The 19994-nt window shown below is 35.4% G+C and overlaps 1 protein-coding gene across 2 annotated transcripts; it reads right to left on the bottom strand.

Annotated features, from left to right (window-relative positions):
* Positions 1–160: 160 nt before the first annotated feature.
* On the bottom strand, positions 161–18686 carry LOC140676314 (uncharacterized). Of its 2 annotated transcripts, XM_072911234.1 has the most exons (12): positions 18629–18647; positions 17674–17830; positions 13290–14216; positions 12591–13210; positions 11350–11539; positions 6570–6742; positions 6137–6199; positions 5920–6047; positions 5230–5601; positions 3744–4087; positions 3339–3605; positions 161–2738 (listed from the first exon to the last, which is right to left on the bottom strand). In XM_072911234.1, the coding sequence occupies exons 3-12, from the start codon at positions 14206–14208 to the stop codon at positions 2296–2298; spliced, it is 3519 nt and encodes a 1172-aa protein (XP_072767335.1). In that variant the 5' UTR covers positions 14209–14216; positions 17674–17830; positions 18629–18647; the 3' UTR covers positions 161–2295. The 2 variants fall into 2 exon arrangements, with proteins under 2 accessions (XP_072767335.1, XP_072767336.1); XM_072911235.1 differs by having other exon boundaries at positions 5230–5583; positions 17674–18686.
* Positions 18687–19994: the final 1308 nt, after the last annotated feature.

Consider the following 19994-nt stretch of genomic DNA (forward strand, 5'->3'; position numbering starts at 1 on the left):
AAATATTCTCTTATGCTTACTGTATGTAATAGGGAATTTCTGTACTGGCTACAATTATTATATATTGAACAATTCGTGTGTGACAGTATATGAAGAACAAGTCCCGATTAGAGGATAGGTAATTTTCATGTCGCGTGTATTAGCCTTCTTCGCAAAATCATCCTTTATTCTTAATCATTCTTTATTCTTATCATTGTCAAGTACATTGTTTGACGTTTGACGCCAGACTTGCTATGACTCCGGCTCACTCTTAAGGTACACTTTTCATTTTTACTTATTAGACGGCATTAAGCTACCGCACGCTACAATGTATTTTTTTTACCAGATGATAAAATATGCATTTCATTTACATGTTTATGTCTCTCGAGCGGCCGATAACGAAAATAGACAACCGACGAGTGCCCTAATTAATTCGATTCATCTCTCTATATTGTCCTTGGTCCATCTGAATTGTGATTTCCGAAAGCGAGCCTCCACGATCTAAAAACAGTGTGACACTGAGATAAAGAGTGTCAGAAAGTACATTTATGATGCAATCGTTAATCGAAAGTCTGGATAAAATTTTTAATCGAGACGAAGAATATGAAAGTAGAATAAAAACTCGTTCTAGTTATAGATACTGAGAAATAAATTAAAATTATGAATGACGATAAAAATTAAACTCTCATTAAATATACTTTCTTATGATTACGAACATCGTTTGATCGGATATGATCGGCAAGTTGTATGTACATACAGCTAACATTCAATTGGCAAGAGTAAAGCACACTTTTGTACATGATCTATATCCAACAAAGAACAATTGCCAATTGACTGACAATTTTAATTTTACCGTATATGTATATTCAACGAATATGTAAAATCTCAAATAAAAATATACTTATTACTACTACAATCAAATGCAATAAATAGCATAAAATAGCGAATGGATATCCAATGAGAAAAGTGGATATCTTTTTGATAAAATGATACATTTGCTCGTTCGCGGATACATTTTCAACAAACATTTTCGATTATGAAAACTAGTTCTTTTCTTCAGTTTCTTTCTTTCATTTGATCTCTTTCTATTCTCTCTGTCATTGTAGATAATTTCTCTTGGATATATTTAATACACACTATTATTTACTACTACGAACAACACGAGCGACATCGCTTAATATGAAAAAATACACAGAATTTACCGCGAATATTTTATCCTATGTGATTAACATTTTTACCCGATAGTTAATCATATTTCAATACAATTGTTCAAGCTATCTCATTAATTATAATCACTGTACACTTTATGCTGAACACGAGGAATTTTTATGCGCCTAAACTATTTGTCTCAAATCACATTGCTTGATTCTATCAAGAATTAGTATAAATCTCATCGCTTTGATAGCATTTTATCTATATTTACGTCTACTCTTCAATTAAATATATATGTATATATAACTTATATTAAACCGACAAGCTTCTTACGAAAAGAATTAATGGCGGTTCATAATGGCAGTAATCTCAATATTATCAAACTCGATTTGCACTTATATCTGATGTAATTATAATTTATATCACTGTGTATCTCATATTGAAGTCTCTCTTTCTCTCTTTCTCTCTTTCTCTCTCTCTCTCTCTCTCTCTCTCTCTCTCTCAATTTTTATTATATATTTTCTACGGCATAATAACGATTCATGACGATTCCTACAAATCATTTCCTGAAATGACGTAGATATAGAATGTTCGTCGAAAAAATGAATGAAACTAGTAACTATTAAATAACTATTATGCAAGAAAGTCGTAAGGGTACTCATTACGTCGCATACATGCCACTTAAAGTGTTTAAGAGGTACGAAACGTTGTTCTTAAATTAATTTCATTAACAACACACAGTCTGTTTCGAGAGAAGAAGACTCGATGCGATATTCACTAATACGCGTGCCATCTCCAGATCTTTCAGTTTCATACTCCATCGCTTATAAATTCAGCGCATTAATAACGTTAATTAACTAGATTTCCATTTTTTCAACGCAAACCTATCATCGTACGCGTCATCCGACTAGGACATTATCTGCCAAGCTCGAACTCTACCGTTTCTAATATTTCTATCCCGGGAATTAAATTCCAAGCAAAACTGCAGCCACCTGCTTTGTTTGTAGATAAACAAGACCTATACACGATCGATCTAAATTACATATTCACAGATCAGAAACTATTGTCGCATTTTTTTCGTTATCTAATTATTCTCACTTTCTCGCAGAAAATCGGTGATCAATTGTTACTTTGCTGTCACTAGAATTTTATAAATATCTAAGATCACACGTTCACTGGCCGCACATTGTCATCTGATTGCTGTTGCTCGCCACTCTGCCAACCAGAGTCGGGGGTTGTCGAGTCGGTCAAGCAACACTGCGGCGTTTCCTCCTCCTGGGTGTTCCTGTAGTCCCTGTAATCCCTTTCTCGCGCTCTCTCGTTCTCGTCCTCCCGAAAGTAACCAGAACTCGCCGGACCCTCCTGCAACTCCTCGTCATCCTTCGACGCGTAGTAGGAGTAACGACCCTGCTGAATCACCTCGTACTGCGCGTCGGGAGCGAGAAACGGGCCTCTGACGTTCCTTGGCTCATCGCTGTTCGCGTAATTGTCGACGGGAATGTCACCGTTGTCCGTAGGCAGCGGAAGAGGCAACCGGGATCTCTTCGACAGCTGGCGCTTGCCCAACCTGCTTGTCAGATAATCGGCACCTTCCGAACGTTCCGCACCTAAACATATTAAGAGAAAAATAATACCCTACAAAAGTATTCTGACTTTGCAAATGAATAATTTAGATATAATATTAAAGATTTTGGCAAGTCTTGTCTAAGAATGTTTTTTTGTAAATAAGAAACATTCTTAGAGAATTTGCAATAGTAAAAGCTTTCAGAAATTATTAAAGATATAGAAATAGATATAATTTTTTTTTAAATTTTATCGAACTCTTTTATACTATGTAGGAAATAAAATGTTAAATACATTGTAAGATAAAACAATATTTTCAATCGAATAGTGATTAAATTTATACATTCTTAAAGATCTTATTAATTTGAATATCTTTTATTAGAAGCATTTTTAATAATAACACATACATTGACAGTTACAAGGACTTGAAGTAAATTTCGATAAAATTTAAAAAAAATTTATATTGACATCATTAATATATTGATTCAATAGTTTTTTAGAAAACTGAGTTAGTAAAAATGCTTTTAAAATTTACTTTAATATAATAATATATTAATAAAATAATTACAATATCTAAACACGATAAATAATGATAAGAATTTACATGACATATGATTTAATTAAATAAAATATTAATATACTACCTTCTTTCTCCACAGCCAGATCGTAGAAACTACTCTCGGGTCCACAGCATGAAGATACGTCACCGAAATATAGCTCGCTCTCGGACTGTTTCGGGCCGGCATTCGTTTCTTGCTGAAATGCCCCGTTCTCCACTCCCTTCAGCGGCTTTCTAATTCTCCTGCTTTTGACAGTTCCCTCATTCCCGCCTTCGGGATCTGTGCTGTTGGAGATCTCCTCAGCATTCTCGTAATTGTCAGTGGGACGCTTCACGGATCTCGATCTGTGATCTGAATTTTGCAGAAACATAGAAACTTAATTCCTAATGTTTGAAATGGATTGATTTTTTATAGCATTTAAATAAATTTCATTATAACATTTATTATTTACAAACTATCTATAATAATTTTTAGTTTGTTTTATTTTACCTTCGTTATTCTCGAAGTTATCCATCCTTTTGGCAATTCTGGCTCTCGATTCGGTCATTTGCGGTCTTCTAGCAGGACTATTAGGATCACTGTAAGGTGGCGGTGGTCCCCATAATGGCACTGGCGTTTCCAAAACGCTGTAAGATGCAGTGCTCGGTGTGTACGGAACGTTTTGAGTGTTTAAAACGGAATAAGGACCACTCGATTGTGAATTGAGGACGCTGTACGGTCCGGTTCCGCCCTCCACATTGGCTTCCGTTGATCGTGCTTGTGTGTGAAAGCCATAATTCGAATCTGGACTCGGGGCTGGACCTCTCGATCTGGACCAAGGTAATCGCCATCTTCTACGAAAAAAAAACAATTTTTTAAGTTATATTAGTAGCAAAAATGCAATTTTTTTGTATTTTAAAAGCAATTTTTGTCTTTTACTTAATTATATTACATTTTTAATTTTTAATATATCTATAATTATATTGTATATATACACTTATAAATGTTAATAATTTTAATTGATCGTTCTACTTACATTACTTGCTGTTAATAATTTTATAAATTTTTATTATCGTCAATTAGATTAATGTACAGTAAATTATTATTTTATAAAATAAAATATGTAAAATATTTTTAAATATATTTCTTCCCGAGTTAATTATTAAAATAAAAAATAAAATATGTTTACAATATATTTTCCAATATTTTTTAAAGATTTTTTTTAAAAAAGCTTTTATGTGTGCTTTTATATATTATGACGCAATATATACGAGGCAATCGTTTTATCGATCATGTCTACTACGATAGAACATGCTACGTAAACTTTGACCGTTGTAAACTGACTTGAATCGTGCACAATATAAATATAATTTCTTTTATTCTTCTTTCGCTTGCTCGAAATTGATACGAAAAGATATCTTATTGGATATAGTGTTTCAAGAAAATATCACAAAGTCTATCGTGTACTTCACAATCGACATTTATGACCGTGCATTTTATTGCATGTTCGTGCTATGGCGGACAAAATAAATTAAAAATTCCATCGCAATATATTCCCGGGACTTGGAACACTTTTCTGCAAGCTGATTGGAATACCGTTTTAATGAATGCATTAACAAATTATCGGAATACAATACACGATGCAAGAGCCCGGATATGCTGCCTTACGAGTTGATTGCATTCTTTTTTTTTCATATTAGCAACAGTCGTATATAAAAGTTATTGATTTCATCGAATACACGTCGTGGTTATTATTATACTACATGTAATTGCAGTTCAATTATTAAAGTTTATTATTAATAAATCGGTGTGCTAGATATTTTTATTAAATATAGCTTGGCCGTATAATTAAGCTTCTATTAAAATTATAAAAAAATATTTTCTTTTCGAAAAAACATTTTGCGCGATAATTTTGCTATTTCATTAAAGTGAAACGCGAAACAAATATATTGATCAGAAATCCTTTCTTTTTCACAACATTATTATATCTGCATACCTGGAAGGTGCCATATCGGGATTCGGCGTGTACAGATTTCCCGGTGTCTGTGCCCACCATGGACTCGCGCCCCCGCAATCGTTGCAACATCCGCAGGACCCGGCCGGTGGTCCCACGGCGCCGCCCTGACCGTACAACGATCTGCATCTCAGTTCCAACTGTTCCCAGTACATTTTCTTCTTCTCGTGACTCAACAACTGGTATACCAGCATGCACGAGAATATGCAGGCCAGTATACCGGCCACCGAGACGCCGAAGAGGGCCCTCAGGCAGTCCGACAATGCACCGTGCACCGCCTCACAGTGAGGAGTTCCCTCGAACCGCACGCCAGGGTCTTCTTTCGACTGCGGCGCGCTATAACATGTGCACGATCTGCGAATTATATCATGTAGAAGTTTAGAATTAATATCCCAGAAGTTTGTTTGCTTAGAGAATAATATCTTAGACTCGTGTAATTTAAATCATCTAAGTAAAGAGAATTAAAATTTATTTTAATCTGAAATCTTCTATAAAAGTCTGTAATTTTAATTATCAAACTTTCATAATAATAAAAGAAATTATTATTGTTACCACGTGTGTTAATAAATCTGTTTTTATATGTATAATCGAGTCGGTTTATTTCTTTATAACTATAATTTCGTCTAAGATATGTATATTAAAAAAGGGAATGTGTAATATATATACACGTACCTCGCGCGCGCGGTGTAAACGCATTCGCGAAGATTCTGCAATCGCGACATGTGAATTACCGTGGTGGTGACGGTGACGAGTACGCACACCAGCGCACACACCACTCCTACGGAACCGCAGACTTTCATCTGGAAAAGTTATAAACCCAGTTTAATAGCAGAACTGTCACCGTCAATGACACTTTTCCGCGAGGGACCGATAAGTTTACGAGACTTACCAGAAGTCCGTATCTGTGCTTTCGCCTAGCCAACAGCATTGTGAAAAGTCCCATGAGAATCAACTGAAACGATAAATTCATTAGTCTTTGTAGTGAAACGGCAAATCTTCATTTTCAAATATTATCATCTGAATGCATTAGATGAACGATTAAATTATGTATTATGAAAGCTCAAACCTCTCGTAAAATTTAAAAAAGTTTATTTACATATAACAGTTTTATAGCTCTGTATAAAAATTAATTTATCCGATGATAATAAATGATATATTAATTTGTTTCTTTATTTATTTAGAGAATAAATGAAGAAGAAATCTCTTTTAGTGCATAAAAAAGACAGAGGAGAAAAAAATAATCATTTCTACAATCATCAGAATAAATATTATACACTAGAGCGCGTTTGGCGTAACTCAGTCGATCGATTCTTGTCTCTCACCATAATGCCAGGAATGTAAGACGGCACGGTCTCGAAGAGCGCTAGACTGGCCGTGTGGGCTGACAGGACCGCGTGCACCGCCAAAAAGAGGCTGCCGACCGCCGCGCTCAACCCACCGCAGAGGCAGCAGAGGACAACGTACTTCTTGCAGCAGCCACCTTCGCCGCTGTGGCCTGCAAAATCGGCTCTTGAAACTTTAATTGCTCTGATAAAAAAATTCCACGCGCGTGCTTGGAATACTAATGTCTTGATAACAAATGATTCTAAATCAAGCGAAGATGCATTTTTTTTGTTCAATGGGGGGGTAATTTATTTTTAAGAGTCGACGAATTAATATAATTTCTATACTCTTTTTAAAAAAGTAGCTTATAAACTATTAAATTCTTGGTTTATTTTGTTTAATATTTCGGATATAAAAATTAAATAGTATAAGCAGAGATTATTTTTGACTATTGATGAGATGTGAATTGTAAATCCTGTAATGTTAAGAAATGCAATTAATTTCAATCTCATTGACGATATATTATCGAAACTGAATATCAACGTGAGTTTATGGGTAATTGCAGTCTGCGAATATATTCGAGGAATTTAGCTCGCGGCACGTTTCTCATTGTGACCAGATCAGAACTACGGCTGTTAGGTTCTCACGCGAACAATCATTATCCCGCTAACCGAGGATCCAGCACGGCTTACTACCACTGTGTTCAAATTCCTTTTGAATAGGGTCGATGGTCCTACAAAGGACAACGTTTAAAGTAAAAAAAATAGCTCCAATAGATATACAGTAAATAATAATTATTAATAAGAAGTGACAAAAGACCAAAATAAAAAAAAAAAAAAAATAAATCTTGTAAATTCACATCAAGAATAAAAAAAAATGCAGCCAATACGAAAAAGTGACGGTTTAATTTCTTCTTTCCAAGATATTGAAAGAATAAAAATTTCGATCGCTTTCACCGCGTATCGCGCAGTTCTCTACGTGTATGTACATACACGTAGAGACTCTCAGGACCTACTATATTTATTTCCGTTTCTATAGCCACCGCGTTGCGGAATGCTTACGACGTTGCTTTTGTAACATTCAACGCAGCTATGTTACTCCGTTTGACGGCATCCGGGCTCGACTTCCATTGTCAAAGCACCCTATTGAATCCGGTCCACCGACCGTGTTGTATTGGAAATCGTCTCAATGAATTCTCGATCGTCAATATACCTTGTAGTTTTGAAGACAGTGTGCTAATATTCCCGGGACTTTCACAGAGTGAATTTTTTGATCGAGTATATTGTCGATGCACGAAAAAAATGATTGAATATTGAGAAATTCAAATACAAAATTGAGGCTCGCGCGAATGCTATTAAAGATGTATTCATAAATGTTATTTTATAGAGACCAGCGCGATATTTTTTTCAGAAGTTTATGTTTCCATCGAGAAATATAAGATGAAATTCGTTGGTTCTTGTGTAAATAGAAATCCAAAACGTGAAATGTAAGACCTTAGAAAAAAAATCGCTACAGTTCCAAACGTTTCTTCCAAACGCGAGAGATGGAAATTTTGAAAGATATTGTCGGGAAATACCTCGAGCGTATTTTGATCTTAATCTACCGTTCAAAGGCGGCAAGATATACGGAGTGGAAATTCTTAGGGGCAAAAAGTCGAATAAATCCTTTAAGGAAAATTGATCCTTCGATCTAGTCTTCCCTCGAAAGAAGCACGAATTCACAATAGTCAGGACAATAATCAGAAATCGACATCACGTAGGGGAACGTATACATATTCCATTTTGTGAAACTCACGGTTGGAAAACTGGCGAGATCTACGTTATTCAAAGATAACAATGGCTAGCCTTTTATCTCTTGCGACATGCTTACTACCTGCGTGATGTTGTTTATCATCGAAGAAAGTATCGGTTTGAATTGATGCAAAACGAATCAGGTACCAGAAAAATTTGATTTTTCTGATTCCCATTGCAAAAGAAAAGCATAAACTATTTCGTTCTTTGCTATTGAGATATAAATAAGCGTAAGAAGTTATTCGAAACCTTTCTCGTTAAAAGTTGAAATAGATATATAATAAAAAAAAATCTATATCCTCTATTACATATAAATCCACGTATAAATGTGCAATCTGATCTCGCGACATCCTCGCGAGATTGAACCCATCTATTTCGAAGCGCGCAACTAAAAATATTTCATGGGTGGTGTACAGATAGTCAATATGTCGAAAACAATTTTTGTCGTGGTAATATTCGATCTAGTAATATAAACCGATTCCGAAACAATAGTCGTTTTGGAGAATTCACGGTACAATGTTTGTGTAAAGAAAGATAGAAATAGAACTCGACATTATAACAAGAGTTCTAAAAAAATCATCCTATCAATCTCTACAATAAATATAAATCGAGAAACGTAAGAAACAATTTTACGTTTGTTTTGAAGCACAATTGTAGGGAATAATTTTAACAAAACATTTTTAATTTTAAATTAAATGCAGTAAAAATCCAACGCGCAGAATGCATTGATGGAGCGAGGCGTCGCAACCTTTGACCTTGCCTCAAGATGCAGTGTCTATTAATAACGAGTGCACAAAGGGAGCGTAAAAAGGAGAGGCTGATAAGCGAAAGGGGTCTCTCGGCGTACCACAGGGATGCGGATAATGCGGCCTCGGGAAGTGCGCGTGATTCGTCGGATATGGCAAATGCGAATGCGAGTGAGCCGCCATCGGGAAGGGATAGCCCTGGCTGTCCATCTCCATTTCCGTCCCGAGGCGGCAACGCACTATCTGGAGCACCGGATAGCCATCCATCTTCCTCGTGTCTTCTTTCGTGCCCGCTCGCGACAATCTTCAGTAATTTCGCGGGCTCATTCCGGTGTTTTTATCACTTGCTATATCGTATACGTAGCGGTGCTGATGATTTTCTTCTTGAATTAGTCAGTCCGTTCTTTTGGCCGATTAATCTTTATATCGAACAGTTTTGACGACAATTAGTTAGATTGGCTGGAAATTTAATTTTATTTAATCGATTCTTTAACGGGTATCGCAAAAATGTGAGGGTGAATTGTATATCACACAATATATGAACTGTTCAGAACCCTCTGCATCGAAATTCAATACTCGTGCTCGTTATTAATTACTTTGAAAAGAATTTTCTGTTTTATACCATTAGAATGCCAATTTTTAAAATTAGATTGTTGATGTATATATATATATAACTATTATTTTATAATATAATTTTACAATAATTTTTTAAAAATTGATTATAATTGTTTATAATATTTTTCTTATTTTAATATCTCTAATACTCGAAATTATTAAAAAATTACAAAAAAAAGACAATAGGAATATATATGTATATGTATAACAAACAATCAGATAATTACATAAAATTATATTTTTCGAATTATATATTAGAGGAATATGTATTGTATTTTTAAATTATACCATACAAGGATCGAAAGAAAATTCGCACTGTAAAATGTGTGATTGATGTTATGCGAATAACTTTCAATTTATAACAGCATTATTCGACATAATAAATATCCCGTTGCTCTCATTAAACCACATATGTCTGCAATATTCTACACGAGTCACGTGTTATGAAAGTTTGTCCAAGGTCATCTGTTCATCGTGCATTTCCGGCTGGGTCAACCCACTTTCACCATCAATCATCGTCATCGGAAGTCATTACTAACTCCCGTTACCCCTCCGTTATTTTCAATCGATCGTTATTCAATGCCAAGCTTCATTGTCGAAAAACTATCCAATATCGATCTTCACTGTCTTTTTCCTTTCAGGACATGAAAATCCACTTTCGTATCGACGATCGTACTCGGGAGGATTCACAATCGTTAGTGGCGGACACGTTGTGATATGTCCCACAGGTGGCGGCTTCCGTGGTGCTCGTCGAATCCACGAGATCCAGAATATAATCCAGGCTTTTTCCACGTCAACAAAGAAATTATATCGAGCACGCGTAGCGCGTGAAAAAAAAGGTCACGTTTATAACGCGTGTCTGTCGTATCGTCGCGTCGGTCCGCTCTCAAGTCGCTCGCAACCCTCGACAGGAGGGATCGTCCTACTCTCGGTTGGTGCAAGCATCGACTGGTCGATATACCCCCGGATGATTCGAGCGACCCGTCGCGGTCGGGGGTTGAAATTCCGCGGGAATGCACCCTCCAGTACAAGCAGGATAGAAACCTAACCGTGTGTAGTCGTCGATAACGTGATCTCCGCGACTGATAAGACGCAAACGTCGCGCGCCTTCTCTTCATCCGGCTGATAGTGCACGGTCATCGGGATGATTGAAAAACAAATCCGGCTCATGGATGGAGCTACCACCCGTCCCGAAGATCGTACGGCGAATTTTTAGAGAACGTCACTGTATCCGACATTTCAACGACTCTGTCTGACATTTCAATCTCGAATGGAAATTAAGTCACCGATATGGAACGAAGAGTGTTAACGTCATTCATATCGCGAATCGACTATTCACATTGACTTCAAGTGTACAGCTCACGAACGGAAAAATATCGCGTCCATAAAAGATGCATAACTTTCTTCTATATTATTAATGTAACTCAATAAAATTCTCGATATACGATTCGTATATAATATTTATAGAAAATGCATCTTGTAATAATAAAATTAAATACAATATTATTAATTAAATATAAATAAATTTCAAATATGTGCTTGCACTTTTTTATGCAAATCGTATAATTACTATTTTAAATAAAAATTAAATTTAAGTAATGCATGCATAGAAATATTAAGTTACTTACATTGATTGGTAGCAGTCGTCTCGTAACGTCTCGTTGGTCTCGGTGGTGGACGTGGCGGAAGAGCAGGAGGTTGATGCGTTCTCGCTGCCACCTCAATGCCTGCATCACTCTCGCCTTCCGTTCCTCTGTTGTTTCCTCCGGGTTGTTGCACCACGTGGCATTGACACTTGTTCTTCGTAGGGGCTGAAACCTGTAACAGCAAAGTACTTACGTTAACTCGAGTCAAGATGATTTAAGGCACTCGTCTAATAAATACGAAAGCATTTAGTGGCAAATCCTTTTTATATTGTCTTGATCGATGATGTTTAATAAGCGTGTTTAATATTATCTTAGATTTTTAATTCTGTTATTTTCTTCTAGAATAAATGGAGATTTTCAGGAATCGATATAAATCAAAGTATGTCGGATTATTAAAGTTTCATTAATGAATTATAATAATCAAAATTGCTGTAATTAAGTTTAACGGGCAAAAATGTTTCTGTTATTATTAATAATGTTATATAGTTTAGAAATTTCTTTTTTTGAGATTATTGAGATTGAGAATATATCTTTGAAAATCACACAATCTCATCAAATTCGAATAAAATACGACTTATTTAAATTTTAATGTTAATCACAGATAAACGCTCGATGTCAACACTTAAGAGCGAAGAACGCCCGATACTTTTCGTCGTACTCGCGACGAAATTCAAACATTTCTGCAACGGGCACCGATCATTAATCATCCGTGTGCGCGCTGCATTTGGTCCGCGGCTGAAAATATTTCCTGATATAAGCTCTAAGGGCAGAACCGTTGCTTAGTACACGATTTATAGCTTCTCGCGTGGCCGAGACACGGCGAACGTAACTCAAGCGTGCGCGGATAGAGATATGGCGATTCACGAACATGTATTTTCTGAGATGTGGCGGCAAAAACGCGGCTAGGAATATACGAACCGCTGGGCGGAACGATGGCATAAGTCATTCTTCTCATCTGGCGAAGCGCGTGGAAAATTTATGACAGTACAATCGTGCAAAATCTAATTAATTTCTCGAAATAGTTTTTTTTTTTCGTAATTGTGTGGACAAAGAGAGCGAGAAGAAAAAGGAAAATTCAAAATTTTATTAGCTCGTCACTATATATGTTTTATGTTATAATTTTATATTGCAAAATAATTATACTAGAAAGGTATTACGATTTTTACGTTCTACTATAAATAACTGATAGAATAAATGATAATATATTTAATAGATTTGTATACCTGAATGGTGTCGACGCCCATAAGAGACGCATTTTTGGTGTCATTTTGCTCATGCGGATGACTGTGATTGTGCACGTGTCCATGAAGATGCCCGTGATGATCCAAGCTTGAAGGCGCTCGATCTCTCGGTCTAGTATCAGAATGACTCGTGTGCAGTTGGTGCATCGGCTGCAGATGATGATGATGATCATGAACGTGGTCCAGCCTGCTGTGAGTCCTGGTATTGGCGTTTGACGACGAAGATTCGCATGATATACCGGAGCTGATGTGATGATGATTTACGCTGGAATGACCGGTCAAGCTGCCCGACGAACTGCCGCGGTGATGACCGCCCAGAGGTGTCGTCGACAGACTGCTGTTGACGTTAACCACGTGCCGGTGCAACGTGGGCGAACCACCGTGGTTCATCATACTCGAATTTGACGATGCACCGCTAGAAACGCCGTGATGATCGTTAGGAAAGGCAGAATTCGAGTGATGGGTTAAGCCAGGACCGGTGCCGAGTCGATGATGACTGCGCGGTGAATTTATATGGTTTATCGTGGCTGTGATAGGCATCGACGTTGGATGATGATGTCCACTAGGGGTGGTAGAGCTGGTTTGATTCATCGGTCCGGAATCTGCAATGATAATACGACATTCTATTTATTTTATAAGCTTAATAATTAATATGATAATCACGAAAAAGAAGATACGAACTGGACGTGCTTAATGAGCTAGATGTTCCATGAACATGGCTGGTGAGATTAGTCACCAGAGTTCCATGATGATGTCCGGTCATTCCTTCACGCGCGTGCGCGTGATCACGGGATCCATGATGATGAGCGTTCGTCTTGGTGTTACCATGATGATGATGAGTGTGTTGTCGCTGGTGTTGCTGGAAGCCCATCAAACTCTCGGCAGCGTCGAGATTTGAATTGCTTCTAAAGTTATCAGTGTGCTTGTGAATGTGAGTGTGTATGTCACCGTGGAAGTGTCCGTGAACGTTACGATCTACCGCCGCCGGCTCGTGATGATGCTGATACGGATTTAGCACCTGTTGAACGTTCTTCAGCTTATCCTTGCTAGAGTTTTGCTTCTGTGGCGACAAGCTACCATGTTCTTCCAATTCCTTGCTGCTTGTCTCGAGCAAATTCGATTCGGCTTCCAGCAAGGGACTAGGACTCGAGGTCAAACTGTGTTGATTGTCTTGCAGACTCGAGGTTTCTTGGACCCTTCGAGCCGCTTCAAATGCCAGATTGCGCGACAGGTCCAAGTTACGCGGACTACAAGACAGATTATGCCCGTGAAGGATTAATATCGAGTTCTGGCTGTTCATGGATCTTGGATTGGGCGATATGCTTTGGCGTTCTAGGAGATCGATGTTCCTGGCGTTGTCCAGGCTGATCTGCTGCGAATTATCTTGATGAGGACTCTCCAGCCTTCGTATTGGCTCAAAAGCACTTTGTAAGGTCTCTAAACTTCGTGGGAAATCTTGATTATTAGAGATCCTGGTGCTGCCCACATGCCTTTCTGTTCTGTCTCTTACAGGATCCATATTGCCAATCGCGGAGCACTGACAAGGATGCTGCGAATTTTCAGGCACGTCTAGATCGCTGATTAATTCCGGTTGAGACATTTTAATATCTGGAATAATATGATATACATATGAAAGATATATATAAATTACATTTATAAAATGTGAATTTGCATTATGAATTTATTCATAAGTTTAAATATTGCAATTTTTAAATAAAATTTTAGTAATGAGTCTTTCTCTCGAAAATATATTTCTTGAAAGAATCTATTTATTTTCATTTGTATATGCATTTTTATTATATAGCAGTTAATTTTAATTCATACTTAATTAGGTCAAAGCAAATTCCGTTACGATTTTTAAATAATTAATAACTTCTGGTATCTTAAAAAAATATTCTAAATTTTAGAATATTAAAATATTCTAAAGATTAATGATAAAGTATTCTTATTTTACCTTCAGAAAAGTAACGGAGAAATTATATCGGTCGCAGTCATATAATAAATAAGAGAAGATGTGAAAGAAAATACTCGTTAGATAGATTTCCGTTTGTACTTTTTACACATCGCTCGCGATGACTCCTGCTGTTTCATAATATGAAGCAATTTATCAAGTGCAACGAGGCAGGGCATCAAAACGAACAACCTCTCATCGTGAAACACGGTCACCGCACAGTTGGAAATCGTTCGACGTATCGATCCGGATTTAGACGGCGGATATGTCAACGTTGTTGCTGCCAATTTCTATTTCGAGTTATCGCATGTATGATAGTAATAAACTATGTCCATTTAAAATTGAATAAAAAATATAAGTTATTGATAAATAAATCATTTTTTATTTGACATGCCTTAATCGACATAAAATAAAAAAATACACAAAAAAAGATTGCTTTAAAAATATTCCTTGTAGTAAATACATACAATGTTCAGATTGCTAATGTGCTCAAAAAATGATAAATTGCAAAAGTTTTATATTATAAATATTTAGTCATTAATTATTATTGGAATAAATTTTTTAATCTTTTATTTAATCTAGATATTTTTTAATTTTTATGTAAAAGTTAAACTAAATAATATAAGAGACGGAGAAGTTCTAAATTATAAAAAAATCATTATACTATTATATATCTGTTTTCGATAACACTTTATTGTCATCACTCTTTATATTAAAACTTTTCCGACGACATCCCGCAAACTTGAATAAATATCTTGTGAAAGATTGATTTTTAGTCTAGTTTTCTTTATAGTTCTTCAAAAATAGAAGTCTTTTACGATCGATCATAATTGTAGGCTTCAAGAACGCACTGAAGCGGTTTATTATGTGTTTATCTCGTTAAGAGATTTCAAAAGTAAGAGTAAGTTTGCTAAGCACGAAGATAATAAATTATAATTCATTGCCAGATAAGGAAATTATTATATAAATTTTAATTCTCTCTCTCTCTCTCTCTCTCTCTCTCTCTTTTTCTCTCTTTCTCTTTCTTTTTAATGGAAGAATTAAAGTACTGTAGTATGATGTAAGCTCAATTAAATAAATATTAATTTTTAAAAAGCTCTTATTATTAAATATATGTAAAGAAATGTTAAATATTTCAAACTGTAATAAATTTAAAAAAATATATTTTACTTAAAATTAAACAATTTTATCTATTAAAGGGATCCTAAATTGTCCTGTATTATCTATATTTTTATTATACCAAAATATTTTTATTGGTTGTATAGAATGATAAATTCTTTTTTCACATGATAAAAGTATACACCGAAATCTTTTCGGAACTTATGCGATCTTATGTTGATAAAGAAAAAAGTCAAGAAATTACAGTTTTTTTATCGGTTTGTAGAACCAGATTGTAACAATAATTGCTTAATGTACAAACGTTTTGCAGTTTGTATCAACAAAGTGAGATAAGTTTCAGATATAAATTGCATGAAGGAATATTAGTGATCTTTTAGATATGAGCTTAGAAGTCTAGATAAAAAACATTTTGTTGAAGAAAATGTTGTGCAGCAAAACGTTTTCACTAGGCTTCTAAACTCATTTCTAAAAGTTCACAAATATTCCTTCATCCAATTCTTACGGTGGGAACCTATTTTATTTTATATGTATAAATTGCAATTTAATTTTTATATTAAATAAATATATACTTTTATATTAAGTAAATATATTGTCATTAGGTTAGATTTTGATCAGTGATATAGAACAGGTTTAGGATCTCTTTAAATATTTATATTTTTTTCTATCTTGATTTTCTATTAAAAAAACTATTTGATTGTAACGTCGATGTCAATATATCATGCGAGATGCCTAAATTAATTTCATTTCACGTCATTATTGTCTCTTTATGAAAAAAATTTCCCGACAATTATGAGTTGTCTGCGAAGAATTGCGTCTTGCGACTTGAAACTCATTACTCTCCGGCATCACGTCGGGCCCACCATCCGAGATACCGGGCATCTAGCTGCTATAACCAGTCCGAAGTAGTCTTTGTAAGTACGACCAGCGACTCCCAGCCGCTCACATTCCTCGTATCTCGTTATACCAGCAAAGCCTCCGCAAAGACTCCGAAGGCCACGGTCAAGTTCGATGCCGATGGCATGTGCTCGGTCGCCGCTAGCTTTTTCTGTCGTTCGACGATCCCGCGGTAGTCGTCAAGAATGGAAATGTCTTCGCAACACGTGGATTTAATTTCGCTATCGAGTAGAGCGCTCGCTTTATAGCGCTCTGCTCGACATTCGTCGCCTTTATTCGTCTGCGAAATCGCCTACATGCTTTTGCAGGAAACGCTTTCCGACACGAAGTTCTCTCCTCGCATAATTATAGATCTGATTCAATTCAATCAAATCAAAATTTACGCGTCGAGTAAAAAAAATGTCTGAAAATCTAATTATCAATTCTTGCAATTAATAATTCATGTGAAATATATTCGTTACTAGAGATATTATGTAATGTATAAAGGTGTAAAATATGAATATTTTACAAATAAAATTCCAAAAGTTTAAAGGTATGCTGGAGTACCGACCTAAATCTAATCTAACATAATATATTTGCTTAATATAAAAAATTGCTATTTATACACATAAAATAAAATAGGTTTGAAATGTAAGAATTGCATTTGTTACTGCACAACATTTTTTTCAACAAAATGTTTTTTACCTAGGCGTCTAAGCTCATTTCTAAAAGTTCACAAATATTCTTTCATACAATTCTTACATCGCAAATCTATTTTATTTTATGTGTATGAATGGCAACTTTTTATATTAAGCAAATATATTGTTATGAGGTTAGATTTTGGTCGGTATTCCAGCATCGCTTTTTAATCCTTTTTTTTTTTCACGTGAATAATAATCAAGTATACAAGCTCCTCCGCTCCACTTAAGAAGTCAGATCGCTCTTCCGTGGCACGGTTGCAACACCGTGAGAAGAACTGAGACGACCTTTTCATAGGCGCTATACGGGTTCCATGTTTCGCACGCGTGTTGCGAAATCACACGGTTGTGCGCTCACGTTATAGTCCTGCCTGAATCTACAGCGAGCGATCGAATTGATCCATAACGATCCGACCAAACTCACCTGCGAGTTGGTATTTGTGTTGCTAGGTCCTCTTGATCACTGTAGGCTGACGTTATGTCTTCCGCGTGCTCGGCAATCTGAGGACGACGTAAAAAATCGATGTACGATGAAAGGACGAATCTCGTTTCTCGTTATCCCTCGGAAACTTCCTGCGGCCCTAAAATGATGCATTTTCGTGAAGCGTGTGCCTCGTTTTTTCCTGGTTCACTGACTGTTAATCGACACGACGCATAACGAGGTTGGGATATTCCCTGAAGTATTGTAAGGACCCAGACGGTTCACAGTGAAGGGCAGCAAGCGATGGGACAAAATTACAAGAGTCTCGAAAGTTCTTCCGTCGATGATGATAAAAATGATAAGATTACACAATTGATCGATTATATTCTTGAAAATCCATAACAAAGTCTTAATAAATGCGGAGAAGATTAATAGTTGATACTGTCAATCGTCATGGATTGCTGATGATAATCGTCACAAAGAAGAGCTCGAAGTCAAAAACCGTTAAACATTTGAAATTGATCTTCTTTATAAACACTTTTTAACTTAGCATTTTTTTTGCACACAAAATTATCTATTGAATCCAGTATTTAATTTTTTGAAGTTTTATTTCGTAATAAATACGATGGATGAATTTTTGAAGAGTTTATACTGTTGAGATTATTATATAAATGCATATATTATTCGCAACATATATTGCGATGTCATTATAATAATTCATATATATAATCACTGTAACATAATAAAACACACGAACAAATTACAGATAATTTTTCTTCTCGTTTTTAGCTGACGATTTTTCACGATATGTATACTTTGTCAGAATCTCCCTTGTTCCAAAAATGCGCTCGACAAAGCGAGAAAATAAAGTTAAAATTTTTTTGGCAACTTCAACAGAACTCCGAAATCTCGATGGAATTTGCACATTCGTTGTATAATATGTGAACGTGAGACTCACAAACGAAGAGACGCGGAGCAGCAGATCGTGAGAGACTGTTGGAGCGTTCCACCTTCACTGGCAGCCGTTCTGCCTTGGAATGTGCCTTTGCCCCCTGTTCTCCTCTCCCGAGCGGCTAGAGGGGCCCCAAGGGCCCCGACTGTTGCACGGCGTCTTTCTCTCTCTCTCTCTCTCTCTCTCTCTCTCTCTCTCTCTCTCTCTCTCTCTCTCTCTCTCTCTCTCTCTCTCTCTCTCTCTCTCTCTCTCTCTCTCTCTCTCTCTCTCTCTCTCCGTATTACTTGCAGCCGGCCGATTCGGTTCTGAAACCGATCGCATGTCAGGCCCACCTACTCTTGCAAGTTTCAAACTGACTCGATAGGTAGAACATTCGGCTTGATTCGGCTCGTTTAAAGTTATCTGAAAAATGTATGTTAATTTTTTATTGTTGGTTACTGAACACGATAAATAATCGGTTCATTGATAAATACATTTTCGACCAAAATTAGCTCTCGTCATGTAAATGAAACTGCTTTATCAAAATGACACAATATTTGGATTTTGCAATACATAAATGAAAAGTATATACATACAAATTTATTTATTTTATATTATATCAAATTTATTTGGATTTAATATAAATAGCTATGTAAATATTTTTCAAATAAAAATACAAAATTTTCTTATTTTTATTTTATAATATTATAAGAAAATGACATTTACAAAAATATATTAAGAATTTTTAAAACTTAAACATATAGAATTTTGTGTAAATTATTGTATGTTATTGTTTAAATTATTTATTTCTCAGTTTATAAAGCTTCAAAATAGAATGTACAAAACAAGCTGTCTGTAAGGTATGATTGTATATTTACGATGGTTGAGTTTGCCTTCGGGAAAATCGAAACGTATAATTTTCGAGGAAATAATAATATAGATTTCATCAAATTTAATACATGTTTGGTTCTCATTCCTTCATTTTCCGGTTTTCATTACGACTCACAAAATATATTCTTGAAGATAATGACAATTCTTTCATCTGTATTTTAAATAGTCATAAAAATGTAATAAAAATTTGCATTAAAAGTTCTTCAAACTCATTTATTAAAAATTAGTCCTCCTTAAGGAACAAGAGATTTAAATAGCGAATTTGTGTTTGACAAATTGTAAAACTAAATGGAATTGAGTTTATTTAATTGACATTATTTGCATTTGATTTAATCTAAATTTTAAAAAATACACATATTTTTGGTTAAAACAAAACTGTAATTATTATTAAGAAAGTAAATTTAATTTAATAATTGTTATACAATGTATACGATATATATGTATAATTTCCGCCTATATTTTAACATAAAAAATATAAATGTTAATTTTTTTCTTTTGTTTT

This window comes from Anoplolepis gracilipes, chromosome 2 (genome assembly GCF_047496725.1).
Source record: "Anoplolepis gracilipes chromosome 2, ASM4749672v1, whole genome shotgun sequence".
Lineage (NCBI taxonomy): Eukaryota > Metazoa > Arthropoda > Insecta > Hymenoptera > Formicidae > Anoplolepis > Anoplolepis gracilipes.